The 24,100-nt window shown below is 35.6% G+C and overlaps 2 protein-coding genes and 1 long non-coding RNA gene across 4 annotated transcripts; 2 read left to right on the top strand and 1 right to left on the bottom strand.

Annotated features, from left to right (window-relative positions):
* The first annotated feature begins 3,086 nt into the window (after positions 1 to 3,086).
* On the top strand, positions 3,087 to 10,089 carry LOC104889217 (uncharacterized). 2 transcript variants are annotated; one of them, XR_789538.4, is made up of 4 exons: positions 3,088 to 3,887; positions 9,132 to 9,194; positions 9,299 to 9,441; positions 9,520 to 10,089. XR_789538.4 is itself a non-coding variant. In XM_010674388.3 (3 exons), the coding sequence occupies exons 1-3, from the start codon at positions 3,090 to 3,092 to the stop codon at positions 9,356 to 9,358; spliced, it is 921 nt and encodes a 306-aa protein (XP_010672690.2). In that variant the 5' UTR covers positions 3,087 to 3,089; the 3' UTR covers positions 9,359 to 10,089. The 2 variants fall into 2 exon arrangements, 1 of the variants encoding a protein (XP_010672690.2); XM_010674388.3 differs by having other exon boundaries at positions 3,087 to 3,887; positions 9,299 to 10,089.
* A 1,417-nt stretch (positions 10,090 to 11,506) lies between these two features.
* LOC104889216 (squamosa promoter-binding-like protein 9) lies at positions 11,507 to 18,070 on the bottom strand. Its single transcript, XM_010674387.4, has 4 exons — positions 17,497 to 18,070; positions 14,028 to 14,170; positions 13,809 to 13,943; positions 11,507 to 12,241 (listed from the first exon to the last, which is right to left on the bottom strand). The coding sequence occupies exons 1-4, from the start codon at positions 17,856 to 17,858 to the stop codon at positions 11,751 to 11,753; spliced, it is 1,131 nt and encodes a 376-aa protein (XP_010672689.1). The 5' UTR covers positions 17,859 to 18,070; the 3' UTR covers positions 11,507 to 11,750.
* Positions 18,071 to 18,483: 413 nt separating this feature from the next.
* LOC125496088 (uncharacterized) lies at positions 18,484 to 20,913 on the top strand. Its single transcript, XR_007272781.2, has 3 exons — positions 18,484 to 19,138; positions 20,152 to 20,223; positions 20,311 to 20,913. It is a non-coding gene; the product is annotated as an uncharacterized LOC125496088 (long non-coding RNA).
* Positions 20,914 to 24,100: the final 3,187 nt, after the last annotated feature.

Here is a 24,100-nt window from a genome sequence, read left to right as displayed (position 1 = left end):
ACAACACTCATTTTTGTCTTTTAACACATTCACCTTACCAACACTAAGCAACTAATTTTTCTTTGTGGGCTTTACCTTTGAAGCTAAAGCAATAGTATATGTCATTGATATTATGTCAATTTCTTCATAAAATTAGATATTGTTGAAGTACATACAATAATAAATAGTGAAAGTATTGGGTCAGACCGTCTGACCAATACTTACTGTCAGACGGGCTGAGCCCAAAACTGAAACTTTTTTTTAAAAGCAAACACAAGATGTTTCGGTGGAGCTGAACATCTTCTCCTTCATTTTCAATCCTCATTTCTCTCTCTCCTGAAATTCCAGAACACAAAATCAACTTGATTTTCGAAACAAAAACTCCGCAACAAAACAGGGGCGCATCGAGCTCTCAAGTTTAACTCCAAGAAGATTGGAGTACATGATACCTTCTGAATAAAACAATCATACAAATAAAAGCTTTATTCCATCTTGTGCAATATAAATAATGTTTGCAACTGAATTCTACGACGGACAAGAAGAAATGAAGATGTACAAAGCACAAGCAGCACCAGACTTATTTATTTCCCGAAAAAATCCACAAAGTTTCTTCATATTCCCTCAGAGAACAACTAGAAGATGAAGACAACACTGTCGTGCACTCTCGACTTCTGGTTTGTTTTGTTGGTATTGTTTTTGCAACTAGAAGATGAAAATTGGACTTTGTTTTACTTCAGTTGGTTATTGTTTTTGTTTCAGTTAGTTATTGTTTTGTTTCAGTTGGACTTTGTTTTGTTTCAGTTGGTATTGTTTTTGTTTCAGTTGGACTTTGTTTTGTTTCAGTTGGACTTTGTTTTGTTTCAGTTGGACTTTGTTTTCTTTCAGTTGGACTTTGTGTTTCTTTCAGTTGGACTTTGTTTTGTTTCAGTTGGACTTTATTTTTTTTTCAGTTGGACTACCTGAAAAAAAAAATGAAGACTACCTGAAAAAGAATGAAGACTACCTGAAAAAAAATGAAGACTACCTGAAAAAGAATAAAGACTAACTGAAACCCAAAGTAAGTCTAACTGAAGTACAAAAACCAACTGAAAAAAAAGAAGACTAACTGAAAACAAAATGAAGACTACCTGAAAAAAAATGAAGACTACCTGAAATAAAATGAAGACTACCTGAAAAAGAATAAAGACCAACTGAAACCCAAAGTAAGTCTAACTGAAGTACAAAAACCAACTGAAAAAAAAAAAGAAGACTAACTGAAAACAAAATGAAGACTACCTGAAAAACAATGAAGACTACCTGAAAAAAAATTAAGACTACCTGAAAAAATTAAGACTAACTGAAAAAAAATTGGAACCACCTGAAAGTCGTCCAACCAAAGATTATGGTCGGACGAGTCCGACACAATATGTTCTCTAATAAATATGTGAGCTCTTGAAATTTGGAAGAAAATAATGATCAAGTGTTTATTTTACCTAATGTGTAGCTTAATTATAAATGCTATAGAACATTTATAAAAAAAACAAATGATCTTGTGAACTTTTGATAGTTTAAAAGAAAATTTTGGCAACTTTAGTATAAATATGTCATTACCTTTACTTAGCAAGCTTTGTGAGAATTAAAATTCTGCCCCCATTCATTTATCTTCTAAACCATTTTTGTATTATCCACATTCCACATAGAATTTAATATCTTTTTTTAAAAAAAAAATTAGTACAATAATATATCATATTAAGAAGGACCACGTCAAGACTTTAAATAGAAGAGTGCATTTTAGCATAGGGGAAAGACAAGGGGAACCCCTAATCAAAGTAGGGCATTTGAAAGAATTCGATCTTGTAAGCTTAAGGTTATATGGTAAAAATCCAACCAACTGCACCAAACAAGCTTGGTTACAAAAAAGTTACTTAATTGTGAAAATTGCGAATATTGATGTATATTAGGATGTGCATGACATTGTTGTATAAATGAGAAATTTACTACCCCTATTTCTTATCAATCTACCTACTTTGTACTTTGATACTATCCACATTGATTATCATTTGTGATTTATATTTAAGGACAAAATAGTCATGTGGAATAATTTGTCAAATTAATCTCAACATAAAATTTCCAAATATCAATATTTATAATTTTTTTTTTACTTTTATTCATTAATTTCATAATTGATTTTATTAGTTTTTTTAAAAAAATTGTCTAGTGAATTTGGAAAATTGATGTTATGACATGATAAGTTGTTAAAAGAAAATCTAAGCAATTAGAAATTAAAAAAACAATTTCCATGAAATTGACGTAAAAGAATATTATTATCTTAATAAACTATACAAGTGTTAGAGATTAAAAAAAAACTTGTCATGTCTTTATAGTAACTCACTAACTTGTAATTATAAGACTTTATTATGTTAACTTTCAAAAATTAAACATTGAAATTTTACAGAATTGATGACTAAACTTTCACATTTCATTTCAATTTTGTAATTAAAATTATTAATAGTCAAATCTTTGCCTTGTCGAATATAAAAGTCAAATTTTTTACAAAGCTTTTTTTTTTTCTTTTTCTTTTTTTTAAAAAGTTGGTTTCTTAAACCACTATTGTATGTTGCTTAATATTAGAATGTTAATATATGAAGCGTATGTCAAAAGCTACTCAAACTTTACTTAAACCTCTACACTATATTGTGACTGTAAGGCTATGTTCACTTCACCTTATTTTTGCTTATTTCAGATCTAATCAGATCAGATCAGATCAGATCAGATCAGTTCAGATCATGCTTATATTTAAAAATCATTATATCTTTCATTACATATTAGTAAAAATTATAATAATTGAATATTAATAAAGTACTCATTGAGACGAATCAAACAAGACCCCACATGACTATATTTTTTCTTATATATTGAGAAAAATCTAAAAGATAAGATCTTGTAATCAGAAAAAATATGTTCAGATCAGATCAGAAAAAATAAGTTCAGATCTGATCAGATAAGTTCAGATTAGGAAATTTCAGGTGAACTAAACATAACCTAAGTCCGCTACCTAATCAAACACTTATTTTATTTTATTTCTAAGTAGTCTTTTGATGACTTTGTCAAACCTCTACTCGCTACCTCAAATGCCGGTGCAAAACAAACATTCCTCTAATTCTAATTTTTGGAAGCTTGGTATATCATCAACACTTACACAACCCCGCCAAATACCTCTCTACTTTCTCCTAATCTTCGCATCAATGGCGGACACAAAAACAACCAACGAGAAACAAAAAGAATCAGAATTAGAAGAAGAAGATTACATGAGTGACCTCTCGAAATTCCTTCCAACAGAACCTAACCAACCTTCAAACCCCAAAAAAAATCCCCCCAAAACCCTAACCAATTCATCTCAACAACCCTCAAAGAAGAAACCCAAATTCCACAATTGGCAAGAGCATAGAACAATCGAGAAAGAGAGAAAACAACACGAAGAAGACCAACAAACCCTACAAAATCTACAATCAGCAATTCCTCAATCAAACATTGGGTTCAAATTGCTGAAACAAATGGGGTATACACCAGGAAAGGGATTAGGAAAGGAGGGTTCTATGGGCCGAGAGCAGCCCATTGGGCTGGAAATCCGGAGGTCCAGGGCGGGGATTGGGCGGGAGGACCTGGTGAAGGAGCGGGCCAGGAGAGAGAAAGAACGGGCGAGGAGAGAGATTGAGAAGGTGGAGTGGAAGAAGAGGAGTCAGGATGTTATGTTGGAGGAATTCGGGGTTCGGCAGAAGGAGCAATGGAAGAGTAAGAGGGTAATGATTAACTATAATAAGGCGAAAGCGGCGCTTGATCAGTTGGAGAATAGAGAACCGGCGGTTGAGCCGGAGAAGGAGGATGATGATGATGAGGAGGAGGAGGAAGAGGAAGTGATTACTGAAGAGGTATGTGTTTTTCAAACTATCATTGTTACATTAGTATTGAATATAAATTTAGAGCTTTTTCTTACAATGTGTTGTCTGTTTTCTGTTTATGTGAATATAATTACTTTCTATGTAGTATAATATAGTTTAATTGTTTCCATTGTAGATTGCGTATGTTCATATTGTATAGTGTGTTTTGGTTTTCCTGCAATCTTGATATTGTAAATAGGTCTGAAATAGTGCATCAGTTTGCGGAGTCGAACTTGCAATGGCATCTCATGTGAAGTTTGCCGGGAACTTTGGTTGCTTATAGTAGCCGTGTCCATTCTCCAATATGATGCTATTCTGACCTTTTATTTGTTTTCTTGTAAAAATTGATAGGGTTGAGGCATTTGAAGTTGAGTGAAATTTAGGAAAGATATGTTTTGATTAGCATAAGTGTTCTTGTCTCGTATGATGGATTTCCTTGTTTAAGTTACACTTGGATCAATTTATGTGCGATGACAATCCACATAAAATTTTGACAAGAGTCTTTAGTTGCTGGTAATAGTGCCATCTCACTGTGACTTTTTTATTTACATATTATAAAATCAATTGGTTAAACAGATTTGAAGCTGATTACAGTTAAGGAAATTAGCAATTAGGTTGACGTATTATTGATTTACATTGCTGGAACTACTAATTCAAGTCACATTGAGAATATTTTTTTAGTTTGAACGGATTGAGTTATAGGTAATTTATATGCTTAGAAGGGTGTATGTGAGCTTGCTCTACCAAGCTGTGAATCTGACATAATATGTTTTTTTTTTGGGGGGTGGAGGGGTGAAGATTGTTGTACTAGGCAAGGTGTATGAAAATGATAATACAGATATATGGTGGAGATATAAGGGTATTAGGGCCTCAAACCCCTCTATGAAGAAAATTTAAAATTATTTAGAAGCCTCATACAACATAAAATGATTTTATTAGATTTCTGCGTGTATTATGAAGCTACTACTCTTGCAAGTTGCAATAGTTAATAATCGTGGATTAAGATCTAAGAGACGCTAGATACAGGCATGTTATAATTAGACAACGAGCTTAACTGTTCATGAATCTAAAACTTTATGCACCTGGCTACAATCATGAATGCTTCTTTTAAATTTGTATGTCTTACATCATGAATATTGCTGTGAGTGTTGGCATACTCTCTCCAGACAGTGAACCAGTATCTTAAACAGCATGCTAGGCGCTGAGGCGCAAAGCGATTGGGGTTAAGAATCTTCTTGTATTAGGCTAGGTGATCTTAAAGAGAGCACTGGAGGCTCAAAAAGCGCACCTAAGTGCACAAAATGCACCCGTGGCACACTTGTTTTTACATCAGATTTTTGAATTTTCCTTAGTTGCGCCTCACTTCAACGAGGCGCACTGGGATCCCTATCGCGCTGATGCGCCTTGATCTTTTTATGCATTGCAATGAACTTGATGGCTCATGAATCTAAAAGGCAAACCTTTACGTACTTAGCTATAATCATGTATCTTTCTTTAAAACTTGTTTTTGCTTTGCGATTGCTTATTTCTAGCTAATTTGCATCAAACTTATTATCTTACAAAGATTAATGCCTCTTAGGTCAATGTAATTAAGTTGCCTTTTGCACTTAGTTACATGGACTCTTCAATTCACCTCAAGGACCCGTGTCAGATCCTTGACACTCGGATGTGGACACGGACACTTACACTTCATTTTGGGCCAAAATCATTGAAATTTTTCATAGATTAGCGGAGTCAGACACTTGGACATGTACCCATGTCAAACCTGGGTATAAGAGTCTAGATATCATAGCTTTTGCAATTAGGCAAGTTTTAAGAAAAAGTCTTTCAACCGTGGTGATAGGGTGGTTCTTTGGTAGAAGCCTTGAAATAAGAGCGAGATGATAAACTCAGAGCGTCAAAGGGGATAAGGTGACATTTATTTTGGACACCCCTTAAATTGATCAGGGACTTGTATTACGATATGGCTGGCATTTACAGCGTTTGCTAGGCATGCTGTAATTGTTGAAAAAGTTATATGCGAGAACAAGATCTAAAACATTAGCAATGGGAAAATATAGGAACTAATAGATGAAAGTTTGAATGAAATTGATGATACACCCTTTCATTTGCTTCTGTTTTATCAAAATCTGGGAGTGATAAGAACCATTGCATGAAGCTTGCAAATACCATTCTTCACATGGCCCTTAGGCCAAAAGTTCATATTATTTGTTGTTGGCTAGGCTAGCTGTAAGAATCTCAAAATATTACTGAACTATGCCCGTTGGAGAGGTTTCACTTCACCTTTTCTTGAATCTAGTAGCTGCCGCAGGTTGAAGCGACCTCTATCTCAGCTGACAATTTGAATGTAACATAAAGCATAACATATCAGTACTCATTTCATAATACTTCAGATTGGTCCTCTTTATATATGATAACTTTTAAATTGACTGTATTTGCTACCATATATACTCTATACAGAGAATGCAATGCTTCACTGACAGTTATTCTTATTGGTTCTCCTGATCGTTTTTCAGTCTTTGTCAACTAGGAAAAGCACTTTGAAACAAATACAGTAGCTAGATTCTATAAACCTATTCTCATATATAGAATTGCAATGTTTCACTGTTCGCTATTCTTATTGGTTCTCTTCAAGTGTTTTCAGTCTTTCTCAACTAGGAAAAGCACTTTCAAGCAAAATTAGTAGCTAGATTCTATAAGCCTTAGTTGATGAATTGGACAAGCAGATAGGAATTGGAAACATAAAACAGGAAAGAATCCTATCCCTTTGGTGGGGGGAGCACTTGGATTTCGCATTAGCATTTTGGCCTAAGATTGGCTTTTTGGGGAGCTTCAGCTAACTGTTAAGATTCCAAACTCAAGCTGCAAAACTGTTAACTGCTATCTCCCAGTTGAAACTGTAAATAATTTTTGCGACATAAATATCTTGAACTGAAATGGGGAAAGATCAAAGTTGTTCAAAAGTCAAAGTGGTGGTACAAGCTTTAGAAGGCTAATTGAAAATTTATAGTGTAGTTGATAAGTTTAATATCCTTGGAACAGCCGTGGAATATATTTCCATTTAGTTCAGTATGACAAAAGCTGGTGCAATGTTTAGAGGTCAAGGGAGCTGAAGGCTATTACAAAAGGCCGAAGGAAGGGAAGAAGGGACTTCTATCCTTTTGGTCCTTGTAAAGGGACATGCAGGAAAGGTTGCTAATGTTAGATGAGCCATGCCAACAAGTGCATGGCTAATAGAACGCAGAGATTCATGGCCAGCAAAAGTCAAAAAGTAAAGTGTTAACGCACAACGCCCATTTGCTAATCTCAGTGAGCCAACATTTATTATACAAAACGATTAGGGGATAGCTAACATTAGCTATTTTAAGCTCTTCTAACCAGAGCACAAAGAAAAATATGCTTGATCTGTTGACAGTAGCCTGCCGCACCAACCACATGACCAATATCCATGCATCTTTGCTCAACTAGATACCAACTTAGTTAAAAATTGGATCGGATCCCCTGTTAGATTTTGGAGTTAATCTTATCAAGGATTTCCCCTATGTTCAAGGCTTGGATTAAACATCCTTCTAAACAGGGGGAGTAATTCAGGAAGACTGGAGGTAGAGGTCAAGATAAAATAGAGGTCAAGAAAAAAGTAAAGTAGATTTGTGTTTTGTACTTCTGTAGTAACGACATCACCCCAATGCTGTAGCACTTGCTCAGGCCAGGGTATTGGCAGCTGGATCATTGAAGGTGGCTAGCCTTACACGTGCGGTACCTGGAGGCTGTCCTCAACTGACTTGTTATTTGGTACTCAACAAGTATCAACTGCTTTGCAGTGATCTAGAAGAAGCAGCAATGTCATGAGCCATTTTTGTCAAGTCCATCATAAGTCAAACACAACTAGTTTTTGACCCTGTGGATCTGATCACCGGCCTCATGTAGAAGATAAGAGCAACATATCCAGGGACTTTAGGTCATGCTTGTATGGAATCGTATTGGAATGACACTCAATGTGTGCTGTCAACTGTGTGCATGCCTCTGTGAAGAAGTGAAGTGTGGCAATTGCAACGTTAAATGGTTTTAATATCCATAAAACAGTACTCGCTCCTTTTGTTTTTCATTTGCGCTTTCATTTTGGATCTTTTCTTATTAGAAGCCTTTTCCTGTCCATTGCCAACAAAACAAAAACCCCATTTAAAAATTATTTATTTAGGTACCTTCCACTTAGGATCAGGAAACCTCGCCATATCTTTTTATTATTATTTTGGTTTAGAAACAAACCCTCAGGTGATGTATTCTCTGATTACTCTAGTCCAATCGAATCCCCATGTGTATACTTTTCGGTTACTTATTCTTCTCACATACTTCTCTCCCGTACTTCATACATTTTCCTTGCTTACGGTGAAAAGCAAAATCTGTAGATTGATTTGGAACGGAAGTACTACCTGGCTAGAGCAAAATTAAATGGTGGATCGTATTAATCTTACTTTTCCTTTCCTTATGGCAAATTATAGTACGTATCTTCAGTTCATTTAGTTTCTTTGCTTAAGCATTTCTCCTTTTCCTTTTCTTATTGACATTTGTTTCTTTTTAACTTCTTGAACCACGTAATAGTACCATCATTAACTAAAATTTTCTTGTACCTTGTACGTTTTCATTGCGCATAACATAATTACGATAACGTGAATATTATCTTTATGGTTTTCTGCATCTTCTCCTCCCACTTACTGGTTGCCCTTGCGTCCCACCTTTTTCTATTGGCTGCCACAAGTTTTAGTGTGGTATGTCCTGGAAAGAGGTCATCTCATGCCTGAAACTTGAATTGATTTTCATTTGATATGTTAAATTGGGATTCAATGCATCCCTCATACTTGGTTTTTGTGAATCTTTTGGCTCCACATGCTGATCTGTTATGTTTCATTAATGGTGTTTGTTATCATTGCCTTTTGTCTATCCTTTTTTTTTTGGGGGGGGGGGGTGAAATTATTGGTAATCCTTGATGTCTCCAATTGATAAAAGTTTTTTTGAAGTCTCATTGCGCCAGAGCCAGTTTGTTTGACTAAGCCACAGCTGCCAGTGCTGCTTAGCGATACTAATATGAGCCAATCCATGCTTATCATAATTGTTCTTTTTTTTTGGCCACATATATGGCTAAAAATGGAAGTTTTTGGTACATGGATGAAGTGGTATATGTATATTTTATTAGACTATGAACTCTGTACATGACAAAATCTGGTGAATTTGATACAGGATTTGGTAGAGATATTGGTGAAGCTGAGAGAACATTACTATTGCCTCTTCTGTGGATGTCAGGTATGTGTCGAAATCATCATGAGGCTGTTTATCAACTTGTTAAGCTGAAAAGGCCAACAGTGACAGTAAGGTGCAGGAATTGATTTGCTTTACTTTTGTCTCAGTATGAATCCGTGGAAGCTCTCCTTTCCAACTGCCCTGGAGTAAATGAAGATGACCATTGAAGGGGTTTATTGGCCATAAAAGGACCTAAATGCTGATTATGGAATGACCAACCATTTATGTCTTCTCTAAGACTGCGATTCTGGTTGTGACAACAAATCCTTGATCCTTTTCTTGTTGTTGGTTAACTTGTTTTAATCTTTGCAGCATTGCTTTCTTGCAGATTCCTCTGGAGCCTCACTTCATTTGATTCTTTGTGCTTGGAGAAAGGTTGACGAGTGGGGCAATGCGGCTACATTTTAGCTAGCTAAATTTTTGTTTCACGAGTCAAGTGGGGCCACAACCGTAACTTCACTTTATATGGGGTCTACAGCTTCCTATCTCTTATTTAGCCAAATAAAGTTTTTCTACACAGTACACAGCTTTGCTTGGTATCAGTGTCCTTTGAAACATTAATGGAGACGAGGTACTTTCCTTTAGTATTGGTGGAGACAGCTTACACTGCTTTGCTTTGTTATATGTGGTGGAAAAGTGACCACAAGGCCACACAATGCAGTTGCATATTGAGACAAGATTGGAATAATGGTAACCAGGTGCAATTTATACTAGTGATGGCGTAACTGTTGGTGCATGTTGTCATACTAAGCTTGTAAAATAGGAAGTTTATTTCAATCATGAGCAGCCTCTTGCAAGTGTAAAGCAGCAGTGAGCTGGGTTACATACTGATAATTATGTTGTATACTGCCATTTAATAAAAAATTATAAAAAGAAATGGTCTAATTTTAATATAAAAGTAGACCTAGTCACTAAATAAATTAAACTAGTTATCGAAAGAAATTAACCTAGTCACTATTATGCTAATTTTCTTTTTAATATTGGCTTACCATTGTCTAATTTTAATTTAAAAGTAGATCTTTTATAAGACAAATTCTTAATAATAAAATAAAATGAAATGAAAAAAAGAGTTTGAGTCAGATGACTTATGTTTGAATTTTTTGTAAGTAAGCTCATTTCAAATTGGAAGTACTTTTTTTTTTTAAGAAATCGAAACAAGGATAAATTCAGTAGATTGGAATGAACCAAGTCTACAATCGAAGATTGGAAATTGCTATCCCACACATTTTCCCCTTCCAAAGATGGAAATGAGCTAATGAATGGGTTGGAAATCATTATTTTTATTTCGAGTCAACCCAACGGCTAACAACATCTCTCTTATTCTCAATTTTAACTGGCTATATAAAAAAAATTCACCCTTAATTAGTGTAAAATTGATTTATCACTTTAATTCTTTTATTGATATAAAGAAGATAGGGAATTTTGATCAGAGAATATTTACATTATACAATAACAAGGAGACTTGATTGGGCCAAAATACTACTGTTAATTACAAAAATCATTGTCTGTCTCTTTAATGAACAAAACGTTGGCCATGTTTGGTAAATGATTTTTTCATTGGCTTTTGGTTTTTGGCTTTTTAATTTGGTCAAACAACCAAAAAAATGTGTTTGGTTATTGCCTTTTTGGTCAGCCAAAACGGAGCAGCTTTTTGGATTAACCTTTGACTTGTTGGCCACAAATTCTCTAATAAACCGCCAACAACTACAACTAATTTTACCAAACAATTTTGCAAACAACCAACTTAAAAAAAAACCAATACATACGGCTAATGCTGACAGCCAGTTAAACCAACCAAAAGCCAACAACCAATTGCCAAACAACCCTATTGTTTTTTTCCTAGGCAAAACTTTAATTAATAATATCCATAGCATTATATTAATGAATCAAAATGTAGAGTACACACTAAAACAGATGTAACAAGATTCAACAAGGTAATATTTTCTTTGTTATATATTAGCAATCAAAAATCAATTACGCAACATGCGCAAATGGAAAAATGAGAGTCAAATCACCTAGTTCTAACTTTTTCACCAAATTTGAGACTCAAAATTCAGATTTTGGGGGTCATGTAATTTTTTCATGTCGATTACCGGGATTGGTATATATTTTTTTTTTTTTGACATCTCCAATCCAGAGGTTCTTACCAAAGAAAAAAAATTAGTGTTAGAAAATCTCTAATCAACAATCTTTGCCCCAAAAAACAAGGCACGATTTCAGACATTTCCCACTAGCAACAAGTGACTGAACAGCAACTACCCGGTCACCTCATCCTATAAGCAAAACGTATAGAAAGTAGAAACAGGGAAAGGGCGTCGTGCTCAGAAAATGATTCAGATTAACCAGCAGCATACAAAAGTAGTCCAATTATCCAGGGAAATGGAAAATACCACAAGCGCGACATAACATCAGTTCGGTACCATGACAAAAGAGTCATCGGTGCAGGCAACAGTTACAAGATGTCATCAGACTGTTACACACCCAGAAGAACAACTTAAGAATTCGATAAAAAAAGGGAAACATGCTCTTTCGCTCAGTATGAAGCAATGGAAAGAACAATCAGAGTGACCAGTCCACATGGTGTGTGGTGGCTGAGTTGTAAGCCCTAGAATGGTCAACATCCATGTATTGCCGCCCACCATCATGGACCTGATCCATCATAAGATCACCATGATGATATTGGCTACTGAAATGTGGCTGGGAGATTTGTCCAAGTCCCAGATGACCGGATGGCACAGTATGTAAGCCACAATTGGGATCATCGTTGGCCTTAAACCCCCATGGTGAGCTGCTGCTCGGCAAGTGTGCAACTGTAACACTATGACCTGCAGCAGAATGGGAGACAGGTGCTCCATCAATGTTCATCGAGTTACCTAGTCCAGTACTTGATGATTGATTTCTGGAGCTCCAAGTTTGATTTGACAGAAGAGAGAGAGCACAGCTCGAGTCAGAAGAGACCCCTCCGATACATTGTCCCGGAGGAAATGAAAAGCTGGACCCACTGGCTGAACCTTGCAGAAACATCTTCGAAGGAGGATCCTCAGAGTTGCCTGTAGGTATAACATGCCACAGAAATGAGACCAAACTTCCAAGTTGCAATTCTGAAGCTATACAGTGATATATAGACTTACTTCTAACCAGTCTATAGGCTAGTAGACTATTTCTGAATAATTACTACAAAAAGAGAGTTTGGTAAAGAGTATAATGTACCATAACATAAGATGCCAACAAGAAGATTGGCAAGTCAATTTACTATTTCCTGGTGTCTGGCAAATAATAATTGTATGATTAGATCGAGTTCGAACTACTTATGTATTTAATGTGTATCCTATATGCTTATGCAAAGAGCATAATGAAGAATAAATTTTTATTAAAATTTATGAACATAGTTATCCTATATTATGTCAGTTATGTATCTAGTAAAAGTGAAGCATGCATTCGTGTTCTTTGTATTATTTGACAAATCCAAGCAACTATTTGCTAAATTATCATATACAGAATAACTGCTGGTGAGTAATTTCCTATTATATTATGATATTTGTTATGAACACACTAATAAGTGCTAGTTTCCAGACAAGGACAACCAAATTTCTCAGATGAAGTGTTTAACAGAAATGAATGGCTAATGAAAGAAGTATGCAAACCATGCATTTTTAGAATATTGCCACATACTAAAAATGACAAAAGGGTCCACCATTCTACTTTCACATCACTAAATTCAGTCCACCAATTGAGACTCATTTCCACCCAACCAAAATTTTTAGGAGTAACTTCGGCCCAATGAAGCAAACAAAAATTTATACATTGAAGCAACGATAACGAGTTTGCGTATAACTTTGCAAAGAATTCTTTATATTTATGTCCACGACAATTCATCAACGAGAAGCAATACCACCCATCTCAGAGATGGGTAGATAAGGGTTCTTCTTTTCCCAAATTACCCCCTAATTAGTAAAGTAAATCTCAAAAAAAAAAATATCTCAAAAAAAAAAAAACCTGATTATGTGAAAAAGATAATATACTTCCTCATTTTTTTTACTTTTGTAGCATCAGCAGAATTATTTAGGAAAGGAGAGGGATGGAGAGATAAAGGGACCTCAAATGCTAGAAGAGAGAGAGATAACATATTGCCAATCTAGAAAATGATGCAAGCAATATCAATTTCCATTTAATGATGCAAGTATAAGAAGAACTAAGATTGGGCAAAATTTCAAAAGATATTTGTGTCAGTCCTCACACATCTACACCCTCCCAACCATGTAGTTTTCTTCCTCAGCTTTCATTCTCACCTATAATAATATGTTCAGGACTAGAGAATATTACCATGAATATCGAAATTATATCACCATGGACATCCAATGGAAATTCACATGTAAATGCATGCAAAAATTACATACAAAGTCGTTATTCAAATCATAATTTATGCCAAATGGGCTGTTAACATTAACTTTTAGTAACAGCACTAACAGTAGAAAATTAAATTATTTGTAGATCATTTTCTACGACATAATGACAGAGATATGTGTAACTCATAATTAGTAGGCTTATAAGTGTATGATTTTCCTCTCTAGATGCAGTTTAAGGGGATTCAGTTTACAGATTGTAGGATTACATCACCTGGCCACATAATGGACCTGGACTGACTTCCAGATACCTGCTCAGAGGTCTCAGAACCCGGCCACAGATCCCTTTCAGAATGCCGTGGATACGAAGAGAAGTCCAATAAGAATCCACCACTTCCGCCGGTGTTATCTGCAATATTATGAACGAAATTTAGCAGAAAGCATACTTAAGAACATATACTAGAAAAGACACAAAACTTGTGATATCTCTCACCACCAAAAAGGGATGAAGAGAGACGTCCCAAACGTGATGATAACAAAGACCCAGGTGGTGGTTTTCTTCGACGCTCATTATGACCAGCAAGGCGTCTGCGACAACTTCGTTTCCCTTGGTCAAATTCAGGAAGCCGATGAAATCTGAGATACAATTAAAGTACCCAAAGCAGCATGAATTTTGGTGAGAGATTGAAACACCCAGAGAATAAACTCTATAAAAATCGCCAAGCATCTAAAATATCTTGAAGTAGAAAATAAATCACATTAATCTTTAAAGTACGTTGATACATAAAACGTGTGATACAAGACTTCGTATGACAACTCTATTACTTTATCAGGTTACAATTTTCTGACCACATGTTTCCATTAGCTAAAGAACATATGATAAGAAAGACTAACTTGAATCAACCTTAATTAATAACTAAGATAAGAAAAACATAGAAATCAATGAATTCATTTTTACTAGAAGACTAAAGAAAGTAGAATGACAATGATAAAGTTTGAAAATACTGATCATGATTAATTTTTATACACATGATTTGTATCACTCTCTACCAAACTGTGCCTGCCATTGCATTGTAAACCTGTACAGACAATATTACGGGCCATGACCAATCCAAAGGAAGAGGCCTCTTTTCAATTGTTCACAAATAACAAAATGCCATGTATACTAAGAGTATAAGACGAGTAGTAATATCTTTCTCAGACAAAGACCAATTCCAAGAGAAATCTATGCCAGTAATTCTTGTTGTGGACATGGTAAAGCATCATAGTAGATTTCACATCAACTACACTGGTCTAACTCCTACATGTATATTTCTACATCAAAAATCATAATTAAAAAACATATATAGAAGAGCGTAAAAAGACGGGAATTTCTTCCTCTGAATGTCAAAAGAAAATTCTTCCCTTTTAAAAAGAGTTAAGAAACAAATGAATACCGCACATCTCTGCGAGCTCCTTTTTTAATGTACATACATAATATATAATGATTACACACCCTCTCAACATTGAAACAACAGTGTCTGACATAAGTCAAAATTCAGTACCTCTCACAAATATTGAAACAGGCTTCATATATGCAATAATCAATTGTAATGTTTAATCACTAACAGTAGCAACTTCTGCAAATTTCAAAATTTTAACAGAGTCCAGAATTCAATAATCAGCGGCACAAGAAATTACATCATTCTAATATGTAGGACTACCTACATATTTACTACCAAACGAGTAACTCAAATTCAAAGCTGCTACACCTTATTAAAAATCTTTAGAACACTCTGATCTCTAGCCACATTCAGAGAAAGAAAGAGATGAAAAGACATTTTAAATAGTCATTTATATATGCCTCTAGGATTTCTCGAGTCAAGGATGGGGAGCTAAAAGAAGAGTGATCAGGTTTGATTGGACTTGCTCAGAATATAACAGAAACAAATGGAATTAAATTGTACACAAGAAACATGTATCTTATCAAGCCTCACTGCAAGTTGAGGACAAAATACTAAACAAATAACTCAAGCACAAAGCTACTACTCTTTATCTAACACTTTGAAACAGTTTCCAGCCACTCTATGAGGAAAAAAGAGATGAAGAATGACTTTTTAAATAGTCATATACTATAGCTAAATTCTTCCTTACATGACAAGAGTGAATCACAGGGATAGATGCTCGTGAAAGGAATCATTCACTTGAAGAAGAATAGGTTCTCTACTGATACCAAAAGTTTATTTTTCTTGCACATGAATTTTCCGCAGTATGACACGACTACTAATAACCACCAATATGTCTCAAGTATATATCATGAAAGTCGATAGCACTGTATCATCGAGATCCACACCTATTGATCTAGAAAACAATATTAAATGGGTATGGCACGATAGTATAATTTCCCGTAGAGTTTTTTCTCCAAAACTGAATTATGAGTAATTCAATAGATTCCATAATGCAATTAGGCATGAAATATATCACCTATAGAGCAAATCATGATTAATTTTGGCGATAAGAGAAAGGTAAGTTGTATGATTCAGGAACTGCAAATAATATTCACAAAATGATACAGTATCTTACCTCTATACGTATATAGATATATAAAAGACAAATCATCAACTATGCATATCTTTTTCTTAGAAGCAACACCTTCAAGAAAGTACCAAAATCCCTTGTCAAAGAAAAGGGAAAAAGAAGATATGAAGCAAGCCAGAAAAAAAACAGTTGGGAACTAATGAAATACAAGCTATCATCAACTGACTACTACACTTCCAAATCCAAGCAGCTTGATTCACCAATTTTGGACAATGCCCAATTGCACATCCAACTGCTTTCAAGCATAATGGAACGACAGACATCAAAGTCCTTGCCATAAGGGAAAATCATCAGGAGAACCACAAGTTTCTTATTATCTCTTCAATGCTGTATTTTCCTTTTCTTTTCTTGTTCCTTAGTCCTCTCGTTTAAGTTTGGGATATCATAGCCGTGTAGGAGCAAAGAATCTAAAACAGGAATATCACACATAAATCATGAACAGCCAAAGGTACCCAGTGAATGTAGTAAGAATCCTTAATAGCGAGTACCAATTACTTTCATCATGTCATTTTTTCTGCCTCACTTCTTTGAAATCAAAAGCGACAAACATCAAATGGCCTAAAAACTTGTTCTTTAGCCTACTTCTACAATCACTTTTCATACTATACAAGACTTCGGCATTCACTTAATCTTGTTAGGTATAGGCGCTTTTCTTCTAGTATTTGGCTCTTTATTTTGGAGGCATATATGAAACCTGGGTTCCAGGAGGCAAATGTCCATGTAATACATTCCATCCCCTAGCTCCAAACAAACAATGTTGACTGCTATAATCTTTACAGCCACTCCATATCTCCAAAAATGCACCATCAACATCCTTGTTATTTAATCAGGATGACACAAGTAAGGTATACTTTAAGCAGAATTTATCATTAACTATCCCATCAGTATGAATTAATAAACCTACCAACACCCAATCAAATCCCAATAAACATAAACAAATCTTTCACCCAAAAATCACAAAAAAATCAATAACCAAATCTTGCTTCCTCATTATTTACTCAAAAAATCCAACAGTCCCCACTAAATCCCCCCTCCCCCGCCTCCCACAACTAAAACAATTACTAAACATAAAAACTTGGTCACATTAAATGATTGGTGAACAACTAAATAGTAAATATCATGTCAAAAGAAAGGGACAGGGGTCAATAAACTAAACCACACAAATAAAACTAAACCACACAAATAAAACTAAACCACACTAATTCAAAGCTACTAAAAAACCCATATTTAGTAACAAGATAAAAATATCAAATAACAACATACCCTTAGTCCCAAAATAATTCGGGTCAGCTAACACAAACCGTCATAAGAAATCGATATTTTGGGACGGAGGGAGTATTAAAAATATAAAAAAAAGATATACAACAGAGAGAGTGAAAAAAAACCTGCTGCACTGCTGGCAAAAACGTTGCTCAAGACCAGCAACAATAACAACAGAAGATTTAGAGTGCATACCACAAACTTTATGCCTAGAATAATAAGTTTTAGCATCACTAAGATCTATCTTACACCCTTCTACTTGACACCTTGGTGGTTGCCCACTTTGCACCACCCCTTTTCCGGCCCTTTTCGCCGGAGCACCACCACTTCCGGCGACGGAAGACTTGCCGGAAGTTCCAACACCACCCACATCTTCAAAGTATATTTTTTGCCCAAATTTCAGCCCATTTAAAGAATCCGACAACCCAGATGATGAAGAGGTTGATGATGACCCCTTAACGGTCGGATAATTTGAACCCGTATCCATTTTTTTAGACCCAATTCATTATTTGGGTTTTAGAGAGAGAAAATGGAAGAAAGAGAGAGGGTGAAGTCAAGTGAAGTAAATAGAAGAAAAGAATTACTGGGTTTTTAAAGAGTAGGCTTTTTAGTGGGGAATTGGAAAGAAGGAGACAAGAACGACTCAATATGGGCCATGACAACTAGAGTTAACAGTAGAAGTACCCACCTTTCTATTTCCTCACTTTCTCTCTCTAAAAAAAAATAATACCCAATTTATTTTTATTTTTTTTTAAGAAAGCTCAAATAATATTGGAGAAAGCTAGACACTTAGATTGATTTGAAGGGTACTACTCTTTTGAAGATGTGAGGAGGTAATTTTACTATAAAAAGCAAATAAAAAAAAGGAAAAAAAAACTGTATTTGTTCTTGGTCTCTGATTTTGTGGGAGTATGATGAGTGTCAGAGACACAGAAGGCAAGTTTGTTGTGAGAGAATTTTTATATTTTTGAGCTTTAGTTTAGAGAGAGAGAGAACAAACAAATTGATTTTGCCTTAAAGTTGTGGGATTTTGTCAAATTGATTTTCAATTCCAAAGTTTGTAACTTTAGTAACAGTTGTTTGTTTGTTGGCTTATAATGTTCTTTCAAGTGTTTTAAAACAGTGGAGGTTAGGAGTTTGGACAGTTGGTAAAAGGGTGAAAAGAAGCAATTAGTAGATTATACACCAAGGTGTAGGATGAGCATCCTGCACCTTGTCCAAAACGCAGAAAAAGGTGAATGAAACGCTCGCTTTTCGGAAGCGGTTTATGCGTAATGTACAAGCCCATGTTCGCAATGTACATGGGAAGATTTAAAAAAGTAACTGATTTGACCCTTACTGTTCACACATTAATAACTGAAGTGATATCAACTGCTAATCACGTCGCCCAATATACTGTTCATATTTTTCACACTCAACCTCCATATTTTTCATTCATCACTTTCTCTCTCTACCATTTTCGCTCTCTACCAATTTTCTCTCTCTTTCAGTTTCTCTCTCCGCCATTTTCTCTCTCCATTTTCCAAAAAAGAACCAAACTTCTTACAATTCACACCACACAAACTCCGATTACCACCCAAAAAATTTGAATTGCACCACCACAAAAGAAGATTGGGCAGTAGTGTTTATGGACAGTGGCGAGAAGAAGAAACCAAGACAACGAAAACAACCGCAATCAAGGCAACCGAGGCAACGAAAACTTCCTTGCCCAACACCTCTGAGAATCATTCCTCCATCTCCACAACTAACAATGGGTGAAGATATTCTGTAAGTTTCTTTATTGTAATTTGGCTTCATTTTGGAAAATCGTCACATAATTTTGGAAATTTGGTCTTCATATTTGTGGCGGTTAAAGGATGCACAATTCAAATTGGCTTGTTCTATTTTGGCTTGTTCATTGTGTGACTCCAATTGTACTTTGCATGTCTATTATTGCATGATGGATTTTGATATAGAAGGCGAACAATATCAATTTCATATGTTTTTGTACACCCTTGTACACCTAATTGTTCATTACCAAGGCTGATATGTACAATGGACCTGTGGTTATTTATTGTACATTCTGCGACCCTCAATGTACATTGCACTTGATGTATGCTGGTTGTGCACTACCAAAAAAGGAGTATTCACCCCTGTCCACTGTGAATTAGGCTTCTTCATTGTGTTCTGAATTGTGACAAATATCCTACTTTGGCTTGTACATTGTGTGACTCCAATTGTATTTCGCATGTCGATTATTGCATGATGAATTTTGATATAGCGGGCGAACAATTTCAATGTTTTAAATTCGTATGTTTTTGTACATCCTTGTACACCTAATTGTTCATTACTAATGCTGATATGTACAATGGACATGTGGTAATCTATTGTACATTCTGTGACCCTCAATGTACATTGCATTTGATCAATGGTGGTTGTGCACTACAAAAAAGGAGTATTCACCCCCGTTACTATTTGTTGTACATTCCGTAAAATTGCACTATATTGGTTGTGCATTACAAAAATAGTATAGTGCCTATAAAGTGACTATTCTATTGACATAACAAGAATAAATAAGTGACTATTCTGCTGAGAATTAAGTTGACTACTTCATATTAGTGTTGTTCACTTCCCTATACACAATGTACATTTTGCTTTTTCATAATGTACATTTGTATATATTATGATAAGAACTACAACTACTATCCAAGGTGCATTGTTTGTACATTCTTATTTGCTTGGTTGTTCATAGACTAACTGACCATGTACACCAATAACTAACTCAACATGTACACTGACAGCCCTCCAATAGGTAACACCCCATCAGGTGCTACTGACAAGCAGACAGGTCCCACACCTGTAACTGTTGAACAGTGAGTACATTTATTCCTTTAATACTAGGTTCTACTTTTGTCTTTGCATGACTGTTCATTTTTGGAATGTTTTCCCCCAAATGATAGGCCCACACCTCAGAAGGACCCCATACCTACCAAACAAGCTGATCCCACCACTGCTGAGAAGTAAGTTGACTACTTCCATATTATTGTTGTACAATTCTCTAAATGCAATGTACATTGTTTTATTCATGTTTGTACAATGAAATATATTATGATAAGAACTACAACTACTAAACAAGGTGCATAGTTTGTACAATTCTCTAAATGCAATGTACATTGCTTCAGACTTGTTATGTACATTCTTCAACTTCCTATTAGTGTTGTACATTTCCCTAAATGCAAAGTACATTGTTTATTTTTACTGTTGTAGGTTCTATTAAGCCATGTTGTACAATGTCTGAATAGCAATGTACATTCCTTTACACTTGATATGTACATTGATCAACATTTGTCTACATATTATTGTTGTACATTTTCCTATATTCAATGTACTTTACTTTATTCATGTTTGTACATTTGTATATATTACAAAAAGAACTCCACCTTCTATCCAAGGTGCATAGTTTGTACATTCTTATTTCCTTGCTTGTTCAAAAACTACTGACCATGTAGGCCCCCTATTGAGAAGGAAACCACTGAGAAGGATCCCATACCTACCAAAGAACATGATCCCAACACTGCTGAGAAGTAAGTTGACTACTTCATATTTATGTTGTACATTCCCCTAAATGCAATGTACTTTAATCTATTCATGTTTGTACATTTGTATATATTACAAAAAGCACTCTACCTTCTATCCAAGGTGCATAGTTTGTACATTCTTATTTGCTTGATTGTTCAAAGACTAAATGAGCATGTACAATGACAGTCCCCTCCAGTAGGTTCTATTAAGCCATGTTGTACAATGTCTGAATAGCAATGTACATTCCTTCATACTTGATATGTACATTGATCAACATATGTCCACATATTATTGTTGTACATTTTCCTATATTCAATGTACTTTACTCTATTCATGATTGTACATTTGTATATATTAGCCAAAATTGTCAACAACTACCTAATATATATCACTTTTCATAAACAACTACCTAATATAAACTTTTTCTTATACAACTACCTAAGTTAATAATTCCGTCAACGTAACACTACCAAAAACGTTAAGTTTTGAAAATTCCGTCACATGTGGCCCACCTTTCCTAATTTCCCACCTTTTACCCTTGTTTACCTTCGTTTGGCTTTTCGCATTCAACCTCTAACTGTAATTCATCCTCTAACTCTTCTCACTCATCATCTTCAATTCTCACCTACCTTGTTCTGCATCTTTCATCATCAATCACCATCTTCCTGAAAAAGCTTCACATTGTGTTTTTTGCTTCTGTCAGCAGCGTCTTGTTTTAGAAGTACCTTTGTGGTCCAAAGAGCAGAATAAATGGGAAAAAAGAAGTGGCAAATTGCAAATAAAGCAACAACTGGAGGTTTAGAAAGGTATCTCACTGTTCTCTTACTCTTACTGAAGATGTAAAAATTTGTGGTAATTGTTTATTTGCATTGAAATTTGAGAAACCCTAGTTCAATGATTAAGCCAAAAATATATTGAATTAGTTTTCTTTTTGCTTGATAATGTGATGTTTAATGGGCCCTGTTTAAATTAACATAATTCTAGGGTTTGTAATTGCAATGTGGACTGTGTAAATGTGGTTTTTTAATTTTTTTTTTCTTGTACTGAATTTTGGGATGCTGAAATTGAGTGAATCTTTTTAATTTTTAGGGAACCGCCACTGTATGTTGATATGAATATCTGGTTTGGGGGCAAATTTGTAGAAATTAATGGGGAAACTCAGTATGTGGCTGTGGAAATTAATGGGTTAAGAGTATTCCAATTCAGGGAATGAAACTTCACTATTGGACTTCAACCATAACCATTGACAGTTTAAGAGAAGTTGTAGTGAAGCAAATGCACTATGCAGGGCAACATTTGGCCAATTTCAGTATATGGTTTATGCTAAAGGGAAAGACATTGAGTGATGGGAGAGTGAAGATTGAAGGTGAGAGGGAAATTAATTTGCTGGTTGATAGTGCAGATAGATGGAATAGGGTAACTGTTTGGGTTTTGGAGGAGCCCAAGGTGAAAGGGCCAAAACCAAGGAGCAAATATGTGAGTTGGGCTCCAACTAGAAGGCAGGTTGAAGTATTAGGCTTAGTACCAGCCACTCAACCAAAAATACAGTTGAAGGAGCCAAAGACTGAGGTAGGTTTAAGCCCTATAAGAAGATCAACTAGGCTTAAATCAAGTAGCCCCACTATTGGTGATGAGGGGGCTTCGGTTATAACCAAAGCCCAATTTTATTCTAAGGTCAGTAAGTCAAAATCACCCCCAAGATTCCCTGAGGCTGCAACTGGTTCTTCTGCCATCATCTCAACATCTTCTCCAAAACCTAAAAATTCATCTAATCCCTCATCATCAACTGTTGCCTTAGCATTAACTCCCCCAAGTTCATCCTCCCCTCTAAAAAGAAGCACACCTAGAGTGAAGACAGTTGCAACTAAAGGTAGATTGGCCTTAGGAAAAACTGAGAAAAAGTCAGGTCCAAAAAAGAAAAAAGTGGTCAAACCTAAACCAAAAAAGACCACTTTATCAGATGAGGAAGGGGAAGGCTCTAGTGATAGTGAGTTCTCAGATTTAGATGTCCAATTTGAACCTGAAGAAGAGGATAAGGAGGTTGGGGAGGTGTTCACAGCAGCACTAGGTGGTAGTATAACTAAGGAAGTTGCAGCAGCAGTGGGTGGTGTTAAGACAAGAAGTCAAGCAGCTTTGGAAATTAATAAGTCCAAGGAGGGTGAGCCTTTGATAGAGGTGCTGTTGGGAGTAAGACTGTTGAGGAAGAGTGTGACATAAGCTTAATTGAGGAGCATGAGTATGATTCTGATGAGCTGAGGAGTTTGCAAGGGTCTGATGATGAAGTGGATCCATACCCTACATTCAACACAGAAGTTGACTTCAAGAAGAGAATCAACTTGACAAAGGGGTGAAGTTCAGGGATGTGTATGTATTGAGAAAAGCACTTAGGTTTCATGCTATTGAGAACACTTATGACTACTATTTGCTTCACAATTCATCTAAGAGACTGACAGCTCATTGCAAGTATAAGTGTAGCTGCCCATGGGACAAGCAGCATGGGAAGATTGTGAAGTGTGTGTGTGATGATGAAAGTAAGTGTAAGTTTAAGGTGTATGCAGTGAGTTTGCCAAGGGAGATGACAATGCAAATAAAAACTCTAGACCTTGAGCATACTTGTGGTCATGTTGATGCAAATAGTAAAGTGTCATCTGAGTGGTTGGCAGAGAAGTATATAAATTACTTCAGAGATGACCAAGGTGAAAGGCTAAAAAAATTCATACATAAGGTGTTCACTGACACAGGGGTGACAATTGGGTACCATAGAGCTTGGTTTGCAAGGGTTAGGGCTAAGCTAAGCATATATGGTGATGCATCTGATCAGTACAAAAGGGTGTATGATTATGCTAGTGCAATCCTGAAATACAACCCAGGATCATCAGCCCTTGTATCAGTGACTGGAGCACAAAATCCACCTCCAACATTTCAGAGAATGTATGTGTGCATGGAGGCTTGTAAGGTAGGATTTACAGAGGGTTGCAGACCTCTTATTGGTATTGATGGATGTCATCTCAAGGGAGCATACCTGGCATGATATTGGCAGCAGTGGCTAAGGATGGCAATAACAAATATTCCCAGTGGCATGGGCTGTTGTTGAGGTTGAAGATAAGCAAAGTTGGAGATGGTTCTTGGAGCTTTTGATTAATGACATAGGATTCCACAATGGAGAGGGCT

This window comes from Beta vulgaris, chromosome 3, assembly GCF_026745355.1.
Source record: "Beta vulgaris subsp. vulgaris cultivar EL10 chromosome 3, EL10.2, whole genome shotgun sequence".
Taxonomy (NCBI): Eukaryota; Viridiplantae; Streptophyta; class Magnoliopsida; order Caryophyllales; family Amaranthaceae; genus Beta; species Beta vulgaris.
Note: the sequence above shows the minus strand (reverse complement) of the source record. Positions and strands in the feature narration are given on the sequence as shown.

Bases quoted from the DNA above. Each gene is read 5' to 3' on its own strand.
- LOC104889217 (XM_010674388.3), top strand. From the start codon at position 3,090: ATGCCGGTGCAAAACAAACATTCCTCTAATTCTAATTTTTGGAAGCTT. The intron at 3,888-9,131 runs GTATGTGTTTTT...AATTTGATACAG, and splicing joins AGGAAGTGATTACTGAAGAG to GATTTGGTAGAGATATTGGT. The intron at 9,195-9,298 runs GTATGTGTCGAA...CTTTTGTCTCAG, and splicing joins GCCTCTTCTGTGGATGTCAG to TATGAATCCGTGGAAGCTCT.
- LOC104889216 (XM_010674387.4), bottom strand. From the start codon at position 17,858: ATGGATACGGGTTCAAATTATCCGACCGTTAAGGGGTCATCATCAACC. The intron at 13,944-14,027 runs GTGAGAGATATC...ATAATATTGCAG, and splicing joins CTCTTCATCCCTTTTTGGTG to ATAACACCGGCGGAAGTGGT. The intron at 12,242-13,808 runs GTGATGTAATCC...TTATACCTACAG, and splicing joins CAGGTCCATTATGTGGCCAG to GCAACTCTGAGGATCCTCCT.